The sequence below is a fragment of the Opisthocomus hoazin genome, chromosome 9 (assembly GCF_030867145.1).
Source record: "Opisthocomus hoazin isolate bOpiHoa1 chromosome 9, bOpiHoa1.hap1, whole genome shotgun sequence".
Classification (NCBI taxonomy): domain Eukaryota; kingdom Metazoa; phylum Chordata; class Aves; order Opisthocomiformes; family Opisthocomidae; genus Opisthocomus; species Opisthocomus hoazin.
Genome location: NC_134422.1, coordinates 43,327,375 through 43,346,150, shown reverse-complemented (window position 1 = coordinate 43,346,150; position 18,776 = coordinate 43,327,375). Strand labels below are relative to the sequence as shown.

At 37.5% G+C, this 18,776-nt stretch overlaps 1 protein-coding gene across 1 annotated transcript in view; it reads left to right on the top strand.

Moving 5' to 3' along the window:
* Positions 1–18,776, top strand: part of DNAH7 (dynein axonemal heavy chain 7) — a 94,473-nt gene that overhangs the window by 34,204 nt on the left and 41,493 nt on the right. Inside the window, exons 22-36 of the mRNA XM_075429739.1 lie at positions 3,765–3,977; positions 4,881–4,990; positions 5,451–5,619; positions 6,940–7,042; positions 7,144–7,271; positions 7,942–8,154; positions 9,245–9,343; positions 11,048–11,296; positions 12,140–12,289; positions 13,367–13,549; positions 14,292–14,468; positions 14,765–14,896; positions 15,524–15,748; positions 17,594–17,791; positions 18,420–18,575. Coding sequence (XP_075285854.1) covers positions 3,765–3,977; positions 4,881–4,990; positions 5,451–5,619; positions 6,940–7,042; positions 7,144–7,271; positions 7,942–8,154; positions 9,245–9,343; positions 11,048–11,296; positions 12,140–12,289; positions 13,367–13,549; positions 14,292–14,468; positions 14,765–14,896; positions 15,524–15,748; positions 17,594–17,791; positions 18,420–18,575 — 2,505 coding nt within the window. The remainder of the gene's footprint in view (positions 1–3,764; positions 3,978–4,880; positions 4,991–5,450; positions 5,620–6,939; positions 7,043–7,143; positions 7,272–7,941; positions 8,155–9,244; positions 9,344–11,047; positions 11,297–12,139; positions 12,290–13,366; positions 13,550–14,291; positions 14,469–14,764; positions 14,897–15,523; positions 15,749–17,593; positions 17,792–18,419; positions 18,576–18,776) is intronic.

Sequence of the window (18,776 nt, the reverse complement as noted above, 5' to 3'; positions counted from 1 at the left end):
GAAGATTTTTTTCTTATATCCAGTCTAAATCTCCCCTCTTTCAGCCATGATCCCTTGTCCTATCCGTACGTGCCGTTGTCAAAAGTCCCTCTCCAGCTCTCTCACAGGCCCCCTTCAGGTACTGGCAGGCTGCTCTAAGGTGTCCCCAGAGCCCTCTCTTCTCCAGGCTGAACAGCCCCAGCTTTCTCAGCCTTTCCTCATAAGAGAGGAGTTCCAGCCCTCAGATCTTTTTTGTGGCCTCGTCTGGCCCCGCTCCAACAGGTCCATGTCATCCTTATGTTGGGGACCCCAGAGCTGAACGCAGGACTCCCAAGGAGGTCTCACCAGAGTGGATCAGACGGGGAGAATCTCCTCCCTCGACCTGCTGGCCACGCTTTGTCATGGTTTAACCCGGCAGCCGGCAACTAAGACCAGACAGCTGCTCGCTCACCCTTCCCCTTCAGTGGGATGGGGAGGAGAATGGACAGAACGTAAAACTCGTGGGGTGAGATAGAGACAGTTTAATAAAGCAACAGGGGATACTACTACTACTAACGAATATGCAAAACAAACAATAGACAATACAATTTTTTTCACACTGCCTGACAACCGGTTGGGTTGCCAGTCACTGAGCCGCGATCGCGGAACACAGAACTTGTGGATTTCACAAATTTCACAGAATTCCTGAAAAAAAGTCCAAACTTGTGGAAAAGTTCAAACTCCACAAAAAAAAGGAGATAGTTGAAACTCCAAGAAAAGAGGAAAAAGAGGTCCCTGCTCCCCAGCCAACCCCCTTTCATAAACTGAGCAGGATGTTTATGGTATGGAATATTTCTACTGGCCACCTTGGGCTGTCTGTCTGGCTATGCTCCCTCCCAGCTCCTGCACGTCTGCTCATTAACGGAACGTGAGAAACTGAAAGAAGTCCTTCATTTCGTAGCAACAACTAAAACCATCAGTGTATTATCAACGTCCCTCTCATACTAAATCCGACACACAGCAGCTACTGGGAGGAAAATTAGCTCTACCCCAGGCAAAACCAGGACACGCTTCTTTTGATGCAAGCCAGGATATGGTTGGCCTTCTGGATTGAGCTTCTCGTCAACCAACACCCCCAAGTCTTTCTTCTCTTCTCAGTCCATTCTCTGCCCAGCCTGTATTTGTGCTTGGGATTGCCCTGACCCATGTGCAGGACCTTGCGCTTGGCCTTGTTGAACTTCATGAGGCTGGCACAGGCCCAGCTCTCCAGCCTGTCCAGGTCCCTCTGGAAGGCATCCCTTCCCTCCAGAGTGTCGACCGCACCGCACGGCTTTGTGTTGTTGGCAAACTTGCTGAGGGTGCACTCAATCCCCCTGTCCATGTTGCTGACAAAGATGTTAAACGGCAGTAATCCTGATAACCCCTGAAGAATGCCACTCATCCCTGGTCTCCACTTGGACATTGAGCCATTGACCGCAGCTGTTGGAGTGTGACCATCCAGCCAATTCCTTATCCACAGAGTGGTCCATCCTTCAAATCCGTGTCTCTCCAGTTTAGAGCAATGGCTGCTGGTAATAGTGGCATTTTTGAGCAGCTGCTCTTCTGATGTGCTAGGAAAAGAAGCTTCAGAGTGTCTTGGAAGAGGGAATTAAAGGAAGAAGAGGACATTATCTGCTAATACAAGGAGTAAATCTTGCAAAAGATGGGAAGATTTGAAAAAAGACTTGAGAAGATTTTCTTTTCCTAGTAGTAAAGGAGATCCTCAGTTTCCTGGGTAAAGAAATAAGACTTCTACATACTCTGCACCATTTATCCTCAACTGATGAAAGACTTTCAGGAAGGAGAGACAGGAATTCTGATCTTAGAGATTTTAGGTTTAAAAAGAAAATGAAATCCAACCTCACCTTAATGAGTCTATAGTTAGTGCTGTTAGTGAATAAAAGAGGAGGTTAAGCAAGGGTTAAGTTAATTTGCTTTTGGGACTGTTCATTACAGAATTGTGAGCCTAGACAAAAGCTCTCGTGCTTCTCTGTATCAAGCCTTTTCTGCACGTGGGCATGCAGGGAAACCTGTCCTTCCTGCAGCTTTCACTCAAATTCTGGCATAGTGGGAATTCCGCTCACCTGGCTTCAGCCCAGGAATCTTCGTTCTGCTGTGGGCAGGGGCGTTGTACGGACTGAAGCAGTGGAGAGGCGTTTGCATCTCCTGACGATCTGTCACGAATCTGTGGCAGGGAGAACTCGCAGTCTTGCAGCCTCCAACATTCTTTCTCTTTTCCGTTCCTACGTTGTATACTAAAGCGTAAGAAACGCGACAGAGCGTCGGTGACCACGTGAGAGGCCAGCAGTCCTGCATTCTGCCTGAACCGCTGCAGTGCTTTCGGGGACAGGAGGCCAATGTCATTGAAGCCACTCATTCATATTTAAATGTGTGTTCGCACATACATGCACGTGCGTACACACGCGTGCTCCCTTTCAAATATTTTGGAGTTAGTTCTTTTCAGCAAAGAACTATTGTACATAAAATCAAACGTGCACATTTCTTATTAAACCAAACAATGAACTAAGATGCTATATAAAAGCAAAGGTGTTTCATGAATTTTGAGAGTATTGTCTTGTGGACCACGTGTGTTCTCAGTGAATACAGTCCCGTGGTCGGAAGAATATCAGCAAGGAATGTTACTGATATGGGAGCTGAGGATGTGTTCTGTCCCTCTGCTGATACCTTGTGTTTGCTGAAGAAAGCTTGGTGGAGGCCAGTGGGTTATCATCCCTGACTTGAGCGAGGTGTTTCCGGTGTTGTCCTGGTCGGAACTTCTTAGGCAACACTGCAGAAACTGAACTGCTTTTGAACTCTGTGTTTACTGCTTTATTCTCATGAATAAAAAAAGTCATGCTAAGCAGATGGATTATCCAAGCTTAATGTTTGGAAAATAACTGAGATGAGAGATCTCAAAATCATTATAATCTGTTGAGGATTACAAGTGCCAGTGTGTTGGGAGACGAACAGCAGGCTAGCTGGGAGAAAAGTGTAAAACAGGCCTAGATAAGTTTTTCCCCTGACAAACAGAAGCCATTCCTCTGTAGAAACATGCTTTGGTGTGAATGTATTACTAAGGTTAATTCCCACTTTTTTATTCCAGTTCAGCAAGGCACTTCATTAGATCCAAGTACTGTCATGATACAAGCGCTTTCCTTAATTGGGCCGTTCCTTTTTACCAGCAGCTTATTAGCATGAAAGAAGCTATCAATTATCATGTCATTGTTATTAAAAAAATGTAATCGTTAGTAAAAAAACAATTAAGATGTCTGAACACAGACTATAACCAGAAGTCAATAAACTGAAAAATTGTAGAAAAATGCATTTTCTTTTTAACTTTTTTGAATTATAGATGTGTTATTGTTTCTGACTGTTGTGGGATGTAATGGTGTTTTTCTAACGCAACAGTGTCCCTTAAATATAGAAAATGTATTTCATACGTGTAAGTAGATTTTTAAAACACATGTGGCATCTTCCTTTTCTTAGAGTGAAATGTATAAAAAGATAAGGACTATTTCCTCTGTTCCAGGAAGACAATAGTGTATGCTGTTTCGTTTGGAGATATTGATCATTGATGTTTTACATATGGTTCTGTAAAAGTAGAAAACAAAACCCCAACCTGTTGAAATAGCAGTGAATGAAGGACTTTGTAGTACTGTTATAGTGAGAAGGAACTTTTTAATACAGAGAAATAAAAGTAATATAAGAAAAAACAATCATGCCTTAGACAAGACATGCAACTTCTTAACTTTTAAAAATTTTTTCAGGCACTAGAGGATTTTCTGGAGCAGAATAACAGACAGATTGAGGACGTTGTCACCTTGGTGCGAGGAAAGCTGTCTAAGCAGAATCGAGTGACTCTAGGAGCACTTGTTGTGCTTGATGTTCATGCTAGGGATGTTCTTGCGTCTCTAGTAAGCAAGAATGTCAAAGATGAGAGTGACTTTGAATGGTTAAGTCAGCTTAGGTACTACTGGGAGGTAAGTGTACTTCTCAATCCTATTAGAAGGTAATTTCTGTTTACAATTTTTCATCTTCTGCTTGCTTGCTGACACAGAGAATGGTTCCACTTCGATGAGAATTTCTGCTGATAAGAGAATGCCTATAACCAATCATTTTATGGATTGCTAAGTAGAATGGTCAGTAGCCAGATGCAAACGGTTTTTAATTAAAATTTCTTTTTTTGTCACTGCTGAGTCTCAGTACATTTGCTGAATTTTCAGGGGGAGTTGCAGACAAAGTTTGTTCACTCAAAGACTGTTTTGATTTTCTGATTCTGGAGGATAGAGAATGCTATAGGGATGGCAATTTTCAGTTAGAGATTTTAATCTGACGTATTGTCAGTATTATTTTATTTGTGCATTACATCTATTGGAATAATAACTATGTTTATACTGGATAGTGGTAGGACACAATATTTTACATTCATCAGGACAAGATTTCCTGTAATACAGAAGATACTGTATGTGAAATCAGAAAAAAATGTATGTGTAGGAATCATACACTGCTGTGTTAGTCATCAGATTGACCATAACTACAGCTATTGGTTGTGATTACTTCTGTTTACCTTTTAGAAAGGCTGTTAACTTTCTAAGTAGCTACATGAGATAGTTTTACTGTGTCATGTGGTTGGTAGGATCTTTTTTTAGATAACAGTTAATGTCAGAAATGGTCTTTTTGTTTGATGCTTTAGCATCTATTCCTTGGCTTTTTTTCTTTTACTTGAGTCACATTGAAACTAGTGTCTCGGAGCAATCAGTAGTCTGTCATGCAGTTTCTAACACCATCGGGCCTGTTAAGGAAGTTGAGAAATAGCGTTGACTTGTGGGTGTGGGTTTTTAAAAAAAATATTTAATCTATAAAATGAGTGTCTTTTTTCTTAGGAAGGGCATCTACAAACAAAGATGATCAATGCTGGACTGAAGTATGGATACGAATATCTTGGCAATACCCCTAGGCTGGTTATTACTCCACTTACAGACAGATGCTACAGGTAAAACTGCAAGTTACTAAATGTACTTCATTAGCAAGAATTTATTTAGTTGAGATATTTTAATTAGTCCTGAGAACAGATGACTCCAGAATTGTATTTTTTTCCTGTTATAATAGGCATAATCAGAATAGAATACATTTCTTTTGATGGAATAGAATTGGTCCTGTCTGAATATTTTAATATAAATTTGTGATAAAATTAATTTTTTGTGACACTATAATTAGTGATAAATTAAAAGAGTATTTAGGTATAGAAAGTGGAAAGTCAGCTATTCTCTATTGTGAACTTCTGGTAAACTTCAGATATTACTACACATTTGAACTATAGCTGGCCAGAAGCAAGTAAACTGTACCATCTTAGGAAAATGCAGACATGAAACAGATTTTGAAAAGTTAGAGCAGCTGGAAAAATAGCATAAAAATTCTTACAATTTATTTCTTTTCTATTATTTTCTTTTCAGAACCCTTTTTGGTGCACTACACCTACATCTTGGAGGTGCCCCTGAAGGTCCTGCTGGAACTGGAAAAACAGAAACCACAAAAGATTTGGCAAAGGCTGTAGCTAAACAGTGTGTGGTTTTCAATTGTTCGGATGGATTGGATTACCTTGCATTGGGAAAATTTTTTAAGGTTTGGATAAATCTTGAGGGTCTTATTCTCAATTATATTGAAGTCCTTTAGTTATTTTTGCACTTCAAGTGGTCTTAAGGTATTGTAAATGTATCTTTCTCCACTTCCAGGCTGCTATGTAATTCTAGTATTGTGCACGTAGGTTTTACCTCAGTTAGATTCTTACTTATGGTATCAAAATGCTTTTTATATGCTTTGAAAATGAAGTTAAAATTAATTATATAACATAATGATTTTATTTGCTTTAAATAGGCAACATAGATGCTGTTTCAATAAGTGCATTTTTAATAGCTGATGGCAAATTTTAGGGGACTTAAGGTTTAATCTAAACTCTAAATAAACTGGTAAGGGTCATTATATTATACAAATCAAGCATATATAAATTTCTATATTAGCCTGAGTAGACATCTCTGTATTATGAAAATCTACCCTGAATGGACATCTGTGTCTTACAGTCCGGTGTCCGAGTTTGGACTGGAATGATACAAAACTAGAGCAAGTATGTTTTCCTCCCTGGCATTATTCCTACCTTCTGAGTCAGAGGTGGATTGGAATGATGTGATTTGTCTTCAAAATTCAACATGATGGAAGCTCACCAAAATAAGCTAAATTAAGATGCTTTATTTAGAATGATGAAAGCAAAATTCTGTGTCTTAAATGGAAGCTTTAGAATTACTGTTAACAAAACGTGAGATGCCATTGAAAGACTACCAGTGCTGCAGAGACTGTACAGTAGCATTTGGGGAGCGTATCTCAGAAAAGACCTAGGAATTAACCAGAACTGTAGGAAAAGAGAATCATTCTTTAGTTGCACTTTAGGTAATGTGGTATGCTATAAGGCGCTCTAACCAAGCGGTTAATTTTAGCCATGCAGAAGTCCTGATGTTGCCTTTTGTCACCGTGAACCCCGTTAGCACAGATGCAAAAGAAAAGTAGGCTTTTTGGAGGCTTGTTTAGTGCTGAAATCTGCTGCTTTGTCCAGTTGCAAAATACTGACTATAAAGGTAAAACATGCAAAACGTGTATTTGGTAGGCACTTTGCATATGACAGAAGTAGGAGGATTTTAGATTAGTTTGTACAGGTTTTTTGCCTTGATTGTTGGGGTTTATTTTACAAGAAAACTTAGTTTTTAAATTTCTGTAATTCTTTTTGAAACAAATTCTATCTGGAGTGATTTTGTTCAGAAGTTAGTTCTCTGGAGAATACGTAGAAGTCCTTTCTTTGCACGTTGAAACTTTTTCTTGTTGCGGAATTGTTTTGATCAGTGTGTCCAAAAGAAGTAGTTATCTATTAATTAGCCGCATGTCGGTCTCTTGTAGGGCTTATTGTCTTGTGGGGCATGGGCTTGCTTTGATGAATTCAACAGGATTGATCTGGAAGTACTCTCTGTGGTTGCTCAGCAGATTTTTACTATCCAAAGAGGTAACCTGTTATTTCAATCAGATCTTTCATTTGTATATGACAAAATATAAAGATGCAACAAAACCTGCCTGGCAATGACATGAGTTTTTATTTCTCTGTAGGCATTAATTCAGGATCTGATATAATAGTATTTGAAGGAACTGAACTGAAACTGAACCCTACGTGTGCTGTCTTCATCACCATGAATCCTGGTTATGCTGGGCGTTCAGAGCTTCCTGATAATCTTAAGGTATTGTAACACTTTTCATTTTATTACTTTTAATAACTAGTACCAAAAGTAAAAAAAGAAATCACTTTTTGTCAAATACGGAAATTAGAAACAATATTTAGTTTTTGATTACACTAGTGTAAAAGTCATATTCTCTCAGAAGACAAAGAAATTAAAAAGGATAATTAGACTGCAAAATAGGAATGAACTAAATTTTAAAATATCAGGAAGTGGTTGCTTGATTCAAGGTCTGACGGTCAGGGTAAAAGAAAGTTAAAAATTTCATGTGCTTCTTGGCTAAGCAATTGAAAGTTCAGAAATTAAAAGGAACGCTTTATAGTGTACAAGCAGTGAATAGTATCTCAATGTTGAATACAAATGTAGGATTTTATTAATTTCTGTTTTTTTCTGGTCTTTTGGGTTGATCTGTGGCGGTTTTAATGTGAGAGATTTCTATTTTGTTTCAGTTTATTACTGAGTGTTTCTAAGCATTTATGGAAAGCCATTAAATATGTTGTAGTCATAATCGTGATAGTTTAATTAGCTTTTTGTTGTATATAATAAATATATAAATAAATATACATAATAATATATAAAATAAAATAAATGAATATAGAAATAAGTACAAGTTGTATATAATAATGTGGTGCAGTTTTTTTCTGATGTGATTTTTCGTGTCTATGTTTAATAGGCTCTCTTTAGAACAGTCGCTATGATGGTTCCTGATTATGCCATGATTGCAGAGATTGTTCTGTATTCTTGTGGGTTTGTTACTGCTCGACCACTGTCTGTAAAAATTGTAGCCACGTATCGTCTGTGCTCAGAGCAGTTGTCCTCGCAACACCATTATGATTACGGAATGAGAGCTGTGAAGTCAGTACTCACTGCTGCTGGCAACCTGAAGGTAAATGATTTTTTGAATTTTCTTTGACATCCCATCACTTAGTAACGCGTCCCTTCCCCAGCAGAAGGTACGCTCTTCTACATAATGGCAAGCAGCTGTTTACAATGTCATCCTGTGATGCCTATGGAAGTTAAAAGGGTATGTATTAGGGCATGAGCTAAGGAAAGTCAAGAAGAGGTGAAGCTCCCTGGCCAGTCACCACGCCACTTGTTGCTGAGTGACGTGCCTGCGAAGCGTGCTGGTCACCTTTCAAGGATTCTAGCTAAATGCAGGTGTACTGAGTTGTTTGGCGGGTTGGCCACTGCTTTGCCCTGCTTTTCTTACCAGATTCAGATGCCAGTTGCCACAGTATGTGAACACTTTCCAGTAACATGCTGGCTAATATCTGCCACCTGTGACTCTGATCACTCTTTTGTCATTAAGAAAAATGATGTAGGATGTAGTATTTTGTTTTGGCTTGCCTTATGGACAAATGCATACATTCTACTAAGAAACTAAGCTGTTATTTTATTAATTCAGTAATTTTTATTTAAGTAGACTAGTATAATTTATAATTCTCTTCCATTCAATTTTTTTTTTCAACCTATAATCCTGCTGTTACAAAAAAACCCGTGCAAAACCCAAAATCAGTAATTAAGCTTTGTATTGTGGCAAAAGAGATGCATTTTTTAAGAACTGGGGTTTTTTTGTAACCTGGGATCTGTACGCAAGCTTTTAGAATTTCCAGTTTGCTGAAGGCAGAAGTTTTATGTCAAGGTAGGGAAAATTATCCTTCCTAGGAAGAAAAGGAATACATCTTAGAAAGCAAAAAATCAATGGTGTCGGAAAAAATGTCATATCAAATTTATAGTAACACCCATCACTGGGCACAAACTAAAGTGAAATTGGCCTGACTGTAGAAACCTACTGCAAACAGCTTGAAACGAATGTATAAACATACGTCCAGAACATATGTTGTTGTCAGTGGGCCCGAACCTGCCAAAATAATTGGAGAGATGCACAACAGGAAATGTTCAGTAGAACAGGCAAGTTTGACAGCTGGGTTTTTAAACTACAAAAATTAACTAACACTATCTTTGATATTTTTTAGCTGAAATACCCATTGGAAGATGAAGAAGTTTTGCTCCTGAGATCCATTACAGATGTCAACCTGCCTAAATTCTTGTCTCATGATTTACCACTTTTTGAGGTAGAAAACATACAGATTTTTAGTAATGTAAAGAGCTCACTAAAAATACGCGTTGATAAAAATGCTAAGTAACAGGTTTATCAGACAGATGCACCAAAGACTTTTAAAATCTACCCTGTAGTTATTTTAAAACTTAGTCTTAACTGTTCCTTCATAGCAAATACAGCGAGCGTTTGGGTTTTGATAGCTTAGACCAGTGAAAGTTTTTGCCAAGTCTACGGTTTGAAATGGTAACACGCTGTTTTTATCTGTCACGTATTCAGGATTTCAGAGTACCTTATAAGTATTCTTATGAAATAGTTTGCAATCTTCTGTGGTAGCTGTTAGCTTTCTGTGTGCCGTTAGAGAAAGGAGAAGGGAGTTGGGCTGGTGTATATAGATGTTTGGAAACTGTGAAAATACTGTCCTTCGTATGTACTTTTCTAAACATTAGTGGAAAGATCTTGCATGGAAAAAAGTCAGTTTCTTCATATACAGCAATGGGAATTTGTGTGCAATTACAACATCAAAAACTCTCAGGAGTTGTTTTGAATAGCAGTAGGTATTTTTTAGCAGTCATACGTGTTGCAGTTGCATTTTCAGTGCATAATGCTTATTTGGTATAAAATGAGGTAATTTCCCTGTATTTATGTCATCCATTTTGTAAGAAGGAAATGATTAATAGATCTTTTTTTTCCTCTCATCAAGTTGTAAAATCTAATAGGCATAGAAGGTCCATACTCTAGCACACATGTATAAATCTTCAATTCTTTAACAGAGAGTGTGGAGGAAAAGTGCAGATGAATGACCAATGACACTGTTATATCAGATGTGTTTCAGATGAGAGCAGCTGCTCACCTGGAACACAACTTGATATTTCTGCTTGGGAAATATGATTATTTTCATTGGAAAAGCCCTGTTTTTGTCATAGTCAATTGTAAGACGTACTGCTTGTAGCACAGAATGTTAAACATATATTTTAATACACTTAAATAAGTAAAACACTTGAAGGTCAGGATGCGATATGCTCTTTAAGAAGTTAACAGTGAAAACTTAACAGTGTTAAAAGAAAACCGTGACACGTAGTATAAGGAAACCGACATACATAGTAACAGCAAAAATGTTAACGTGATGTGATTCTAAGTTCACCAATAATTGCTGTCACTGTCACTGCTAAAGAATATGTTTTGTTAGGAATGTTTGTTCAGTAATCTTTTCTTTCTGAGTTGGTAGTGCAGGTCTGTCTGATTGAAATGGTAGCCTAGAGATTCTTTCGCTCTTTTGTGATGTCTTCAGTTTATTCTGTAACTGTCTTGTTTTGTTGTAAGCCAAACCGTGGGATCTTTGCTTTTAAATTTAGGTTTCAGTTAATTATTCTTCAGTTATTGAAGAGAAAAGTAAACTTTTTCTCCACTTTCTAACTGCAGGCTTTATAAACTAGTTTAATAAAAGCTAATGTTTATCAGGAAAGAATATGTTTAGATAGTTAATACCTTCTGTGTGTGCCCAGGTAAATAGGAAAAAGATACATGAAATAAGTATCGATAATAAATTACAAAGTCAGAATTTTGGCTCAGACAAGGGTGACACATGAAATTCATAATTATTTGATTTTAATCAAATTAAATATTAGTCTGCCTAGCATCAACAAAGGAGTGATTGCATGAGTTTCAAACCAGACTACTGTGAAAATAAGTGTACTTTCCCAATTAATTGTTTGGATAGGGTATTACTTCCGATTTGTTTCCTGGTGTGAAGCTACCGAAACCAGACTACAATGACCTGCTGGAAGCCATCAAAACAAACTGTGATGCTATGAATTTGCAAATGACCGACGTGTTTACTATGAAGATCCTGCAGATATACGAGATGATGATTGTGCGTCATGGCTTTATGATAGTTGGAGAGCCTTTTGGGGGAAAAACGTGTGCATATCGAGTTCTGGCAAGAGCGCTGGGAGACATGTGTGAGAAGGTATCTAAACATTTTTATAAATATTGCTGGTGAAAAACTATTTTCAAACATTTTATAAACATATTTTAGTATTTATACGGAATACAGAATTTACTTTAAGGAACTTAAAAGATTATAGTAAGACTATCGTAAGTAACTTAAGACTATAGTAAGTGAGTGTTCAAATGAGTGTTTGCAGTTTGCCACTTGTGCTTTTTGTGATTCATTCCTGTAGAACAGGGGTTTTCAGCCACCTGCTCTCTGATGTGTGCAGTATGCAGTGTCATATTTGGTCACAAGGAGAGCAGAAAAGAATCAGCTGAAGTTTAATCAAAAAGTAAAATTAGATATCTTTATATGGTTTAAGTAAAAAAAAACCCCAAACCCAAAAAAGAGTCAAAAAAACCAAAACCACACCAAAACCCAAACCAACTTTGTAATGTCATTTTGACATGAATGTCAGAAATTTACTAAGGCAGTCATATTTATTCCTTAAGCATGGGACAAAAGGGCTTGGCCTGTTGTAATCCCTGTAAGTGTAAGAATAGAATCTGGGTCTCTCAACTGACTGCCTGCTTTCCAGTTTACTGTCATAAAAAAAAAAAAAAATTAAATCAGTTTTCATTTATCAAGCCACTGTTCAGTATTAAAATTAGACTTCCAACAATGTATGATAAAGTTGGGATAATTGTCTTTAGGCATTTGTAAACCACCTTTCAAATGTAATATGTGTAATGTCTTTCCTGCTGTAAACTGATGAAATTTTTATGAAGCTTTAATAATATATAATGGTAAAAATAAAACAAATGACATAATAAATTGCATGTGTGGTGTTAGCAGATTTAATGAGTTCTGCGTTTTCAGGGGCTGATGGAAGAAAACAAAGTTGAGATCACAGTTTTAAATCCCAAATCCATAACAATGGGCCAGCTGTATGGACAGTTTGATCCAGTGTCACATGAGTGGTCTGATGGCATCCTGGCAGTGAGCTTCAGAGCGTTTGCTTCCTCCCCGGTAAGTGCCTAACAGGCTTTTAGAGCGTTTTGGGAAATGACTTTTCAATTTATACGTTTTAGATTTTAGTTCCAGGTTGTTTGCAGAGCCGTTGTAGGATTCAGATGCTTAGTCTTTGGAGTGCAGCGACTGCGGTTTGGCTTGATTGCAGTATGCTCCATGCAGAGTACTTTTTGGATGCTGATGAATGAAGATTTGTGTTTCGGAAGTCCTTGTGTGACAATAAATGTTTTTTTTGTTTGTTTCTATGTGTTATAAATGAATGATTGTAATGATATTATCTTTCTACATACTGTCATTCCTGATCTTGTCTGATTATGGCCCAAATCTCTCCTGTTTATGTATGTGGGCATTTTGACCTTTATTTTGGAAGAATCTGCTGTCTGAGTGTGGCTTAGGGCTGACCTTCCATCGAAATATTTTCACTGTGTGTAATAAAAAAATGTATCTGCCTGACAGATATTTCACTTCTTGCTAGTGCTTGCAGCATCGGACTCTTCACCTCTATAAACTTTAGTAAGCTAATAGTATATTGAAGTTGATCAGTGTGACGTTCACCATCTCTAATACCATTTGTAGAACTGCACAGCTGCTTCATACTTTGCTGTAAGAAATATGATGAACACCTATGACTATTTGCTTATATTGTAAAAAACCAGGCATACTACATTTAGATATTACAATATTCCTTAAATTAGCCCTATTGATTTCCATGGTAAGTGTGCAGTAGGTATTACTGATGAGTTGTAACTTGTTGTATTAACAGTCTCACGGTGTCATAAGTCTAGGTATTTGAATATTAAAGTTTGACAGAAGCAATGTACTGCATTGTAAGTATAGCTGACAGAAAACAAAACTATTAACCTTCTGTAGTTAACTACAGTACATACTTTAAAGTCATAAGACTACATTGTGAATCTAGATTGTGATTTCAGAAACTGCTTGTGAATACAACTCTATGAGTATTTTTATTACTTTTTTTGTGGAAAATAACTTCAGTTCTAAAATATTTATTTTACATTAAACGTAATAAAATAAATAGCAAATATGTGATGAAAAATATTTTCTGCAAACCAGACTCCACATAGAAAATGGCTGGTTTTTGATGGACCAGTGGATGCAGTATGGATTGAGAATATGAATACTGTGCTTGATGATAATAAGAAGTTGTGCCTTATGAGTGGAGAGATCATCACAATGTCAGAGCAAATGAGCCTTATTTTTGAACCAATGGATTTAGAAGTTGCTTCTCCTGCTACTGTAAGTAACAGTCTTTGGAAGACTGATTACAAATGTCTCTGGTTATTGTGATATATATTCTAATTTTTAAAAAATACACTTAACTGAGAATAGGAATTATAAGTTTGTATTTCTTGGGTACGTGTTTAAAATAAAGAATACTAGCTTGGTTTTCTTGTTAAAATTTTTCATAATCTTACAATGTGTTGTGAAACATTACATAAGTAATGCAAATTACATATACAGAAGGCCCTGTAACTGTTCAGTCTGGCCTTTGCAAGTGCCTGACAAGAAAAATAAAGTCATTCATCTGCAAATCTTTACTCTGCCAGACAGATTCTCGTAAAACCAACAATCACTGCATTTCGCGTTCAGATAATAATATAAACATAGCAAAATGTCTGCATAGTCATACTGGGAAGGAATTTTTGCTTAAAAATTATGTAGAACTCAATTAAAAATTAAGTGTCAGCACTCTACTAGTCAGTTTATTATCTTTTGTGACCTTAATATTGGGAACTAATTGTATTTAAGAGGAAAACCTTTGTTGTTAGGTCTCCTGTTGGCTGAAGAAATAAAGGTGGGCTTGAAACTCGTCTGTCTCAGGGCTCACAGAACCCCACTGTACACTTTGTACCAGCTTCTAATAATCCCAGAATCTGTATGCTGTAACACTGAATGTTATTTTAAGTTCTTGTAAGTAGGTAAAAACCTTTGGAGATGGCATAAGATAACACGCACGTGTTTGTTTCTTGATTTTTAGGTGTCAAGGTGTGGTATGATCTATATGGAGCCCCATATGTTAGGCTGGAGACCATTAATGGTGTCTTGGCTAAACACAATGCGTTCAGGAATCAGCCCTGTGCATAAGGAATTTGTAACGGGCCTGTTTGACAGCATGATTCCGCTCTGTCTGGAGTTTGTTAGGAAATATGCAAAGGTAGGATAAAGAGCTTTTCTGAGAAACTCAGAGTGTATGAAGTATTTTCACTTCCAAGTGCCAAAGGAACAAATCATTTTATTTGGACAATATTAATTCATATTTATTAATTTTTAAAACCAGCTGTAAGGCGAAGGCTGTGAGCGAGGTTTCTGTGTGTACTGTTTAGTTTGCTTCTGAATGTATTTTAGACACATTTATCTGCACAGTGAGGCAAACAAACCCCACCATCTAGCAGTCTCTTTTCAGTGGGTAAAACACACCTGCAACTGAGAGTATTTCTGCTGTCTTTTCAGGAACTGTCTCCTACTTCAGATACAAACTTAATTCGATCATTAATGAATCTGATGGACTGCATGATGGATGAATTTGCTGATGAAGCCAAAGTTAAAGCTATGAATGACCATGACATTTTCTCTTGGCTTGAGGTAGACACTTTGTTTAACATACAGAATAGGGAATTCCAAACCAGGCTTTAGTGAAATGGACTTTACAAGCAATCAAGCTTACATTTTGTCATTAGAATACATACTTTGTAATGTCCATTGAGGAAAATACTGTTATCTTCTTTTATAATTGATACATAGTTGAGTCTGACGTGTTTGATGTCTTGATATAAATTTAATACATTTTATACATACCAGCCAAATGATGTATGATTCTCCAGTTTCTAGTAGTTAGATCAATGCTATCTAAGGGTTACAATTCAAGGAAAGCCCTGTTAACAGACGTAGCCGTCACTGTATGCGATGGGCCTTTGAATAATCTAAACAGTTCTGGAATAAAAAGCAGTCTGTGCTTGAGCTTTCTCAAAGTAATGGCTCTGCGCTGAACAGGTCAGGCATTGTGCTGCACACCAAAGGTGATCAGATTCTGATAGTTAAGAAGCGGTGTTCTGTGTTGCCCGCGGCATGATTCCATGCTATATACGTAAAATCAAGTTGGTCTAGTGTAATTCTGTTGTGATTTGTGGCAAAGGTTTCTTTGACTTCTGTGGATAAGAACTTTGTAATACACAGGTACTGAAGTTACATGTTGTTTTTCTCCAACTCTAGGGTATATTTTTGTTTTCGCTGATCTGGTCTGTGGGAGCTAGCTGTAAGGAAGATGATCGACTGAAATTTGACAAAGTTGTGCGAGAAATGCTTAATGGACCAATTAGTGAAGAGACAAGAGAACGATACAAATTGTTGAGTAGTATTGATCAACAGCCTGCAAAAGCTTTCACGGTCCCGTTTCCAACAGAAGGAACAATTTACGATTATCGGTTTGTCAAAAAGGTGAGGATTGCAAACTAGGATGTAGGCTTGCATTTTGAAGTAATCTTTTATAAAGGCTACGAGGCGTGTATTGTTACTGTAAATTTGTTTTTGCTGCTTGCTTCTTTTGTCGCTGGCCGGACATCCAGCCTTGCAAGCCTAGTGTGCAGGCTGGGACTTGCAGTACCAAAGCCTGTCTTTTTGGCTACCGCAAGAATTGCCTGTTGTGGCAGAGTAAGTTTGCAGAAATTCTCAACCAGTTATTTTTTTCTGTTACTTTTTTATTCTTGATTTCTTGCAAGATTGTTTTATTTTGGGTTTCAGCCCATTTCTTAGGTTGGGGAAGCGCTTGATATACCTGAGGCCGTATCTTTCATTACTATAGTAGGCTACTTCTCTGCCTCCTCTGCCCCTTTTTCATGGGATTAAGACGTGAATCCATGACGTGTGTCTCCCAGTGGAGAAGAAAACTTCACACACTGAATCTAGTATGCTCCAGACACTCCGAGATAAAATGGATGTAGCTTTTTTTGAGTTTGTCATTCCTGTGAAGCCCTGTTGCAGTACAATGAGAATTCCTTTTGTCTAGACTTCAGCTCGTGCATGATGCCTGCATCTTGCCAAGGAAAGTGACTGATACTTCAGTCAGCAGTAAAGGCTCTGTGCCTTCTGATCTTAATCCATAAAAACATGTTCTTCCAGTAAAAGGATTTTTGTGTTCAGAGGTGGGAATATGCTCCCTCTAAGACAGACATAAGGAGAGGGCAATCTCTAGGAATTGCACAGAATCATAGAATAGTTTGGATTGGAAGGGACCTTTCAAGGCCATCCAGTCCAACCCCCCTGCAGTGAGCAGGGACATCTTCAGCTGGATCAGGTTGCTCAGAGCCCCATCCAACCTCACCTTGAATGTTTCCAGGGTTGGGGCATTGACCAGCTCTCTGGGCAACCTGCGCCAGGGCCTCACCACCCTCAGTGTAAAAAATTTCTTCCCTATATCTAATCTCAATCTCCCCTCTTTCAGTTTAAAGCCATGACCCCTTGTCCTACCACTCCTTACCCTTGTCAAAAGTCCTTCTCCAGCTGAGGTACTGGAAGGCTACTCTCAGGTCTCCCCACAGCCTTCTCTTCCCCAGGCTGAGCAGCCCCAGCTCTCCCAGCCTTTCCTCCCAGCAGAGGGGTTCCAGCCCTCGGATCATTGCGTCCAGTCCATCAATTTCATATGACTTTTATCTCAAGATAGAAATTTTTGGGGATAGGATGGAACATACAGTTGTTTCAGGGCTATTTCCAATTTTTAAAAAACTCCTTACGTTATTTTACTGCGGGAAAGTTTTGACATGTTTTGCGACTCCTCTAGTAGGCTGACTTAAAAGAGAAAGCTTTGCCATAGAGGTTCAGCACTAAAATTAATCTGCCCTCAAATCCATAGCTTGGAGGTATTTATTACAAGCGAGAGTCTGTGAAAAGGTTGATTATGCTTTTTTATTTTTAGTAATTAAATTTATACAGTAATTTCCTATTTTATTATGTATTTATATACTATGTGTAAGGTATAGATAAATATACGTATTTTTCCATTACGTATATATATAATATGCATACTGATATAGAAGGTAAGGTAAAGTCCTCGTCTTTCAGTATTTGCATGCTTCACGCACAGGCGTTACATTTCCTTTTAAGTACTTTCAGTTGAAAGCACTGAATTCCAAAACAAACCTGTGAAATTATTCTTTCATCTTTTTAAAAATTGGTTGATATCCCTAACTGTTAAATCATAGAACTTTAATTTTTCTGTTGCCATTGGTTCTGTGCTGTTTTTTCCTGTTTGTTATAAATGTATGACTTTCATCTAAATTAAAACAGGGAGCAGGAATTTGGGAACCCTGGGTGGAAACACTCAAATCGGCTCCTCCTATACCTCAAGATATGATGTTTAATGAAATAATTGTCCCAACTCTGGATACTGTTCGATACACGGCATTGATGGAATTGTTGATAATGCATCAGAAACCTGCTTTATTTGTGGGGCCAACAGGAACTGGAAAAAGTACCTATATTACCGTAAGTACTATTAATACTGAGATTCGATATAGTTATAAAAGGGGTAAGATGATGAATAATTTAATAACTTTTTTTAAAAAAAGAAAAATGAGACATGAGTTGTTGGATATAGGCAACTAAAAATGCAGTAGCAATGCAAAAGGTGGTGGTTTTGTTTTGTTTTGTTTTTTTCCTTGTCTGCACTTCCACCTAAATTCTTAAGAAGCACCCAGACATCCACGGGAATAAGCTGCTGATGGAACCCAAACAGGACTGTTCAGTTTGGTTCCTCTATTGATTCACTTTGCATTGTGATTACAGATATAGTCGGGATAGTCCACACGGACTCACTGAATTTATACAATACACTAGGTTGGGGTTTTTTTGAGAAAACATGAAGATGTCTATAGTAGAGGTAGAAATTTTTCTCTGACAAATTAAGTTTATTATGTTTTGAATGATTCAGTAATACTGGTTTATCTGATGAAATATGATTATTAGAGTTCTCTTAGAGTTAAATAACTATTTTATCATTTTAAGTGAAATAAAAATGGTACAAAAACATGTTTGATTGCTGTTTGCTAAAGTGCTATAAAATTTGTTTATCTATGAATATAGTTTAATTTTCTCCTCCTCACAATCCTTCCAGAACTTTCTTTTAAATAATTTGAATAAAGAAGTCTACAAGCCACTGCTCATTAACTTTTCAGCACAAACTACAGCATGTCAGACTCAGAATATTATAATGTCCAGGCTGGACAAAAGGAGAAGAGGAATTTTTGGACCTCCTCTTGGGCAAAGAATGGTAACTGATATATTTCTGTATGTAAATAAGTGTTTAAATGCAAACAAATATATAAATGTGTTATTTTCTCAACTGATCGCAGGCGATACCAAGAAAGGATGCTCAATTTGAAATCAACTGTTCTAATTTTTCTAATTTAGATCCTCCTATTTCTCTTCTTTCTCCCTTCTCCCAGTAATATGCATCCTGCTTTAATCAACA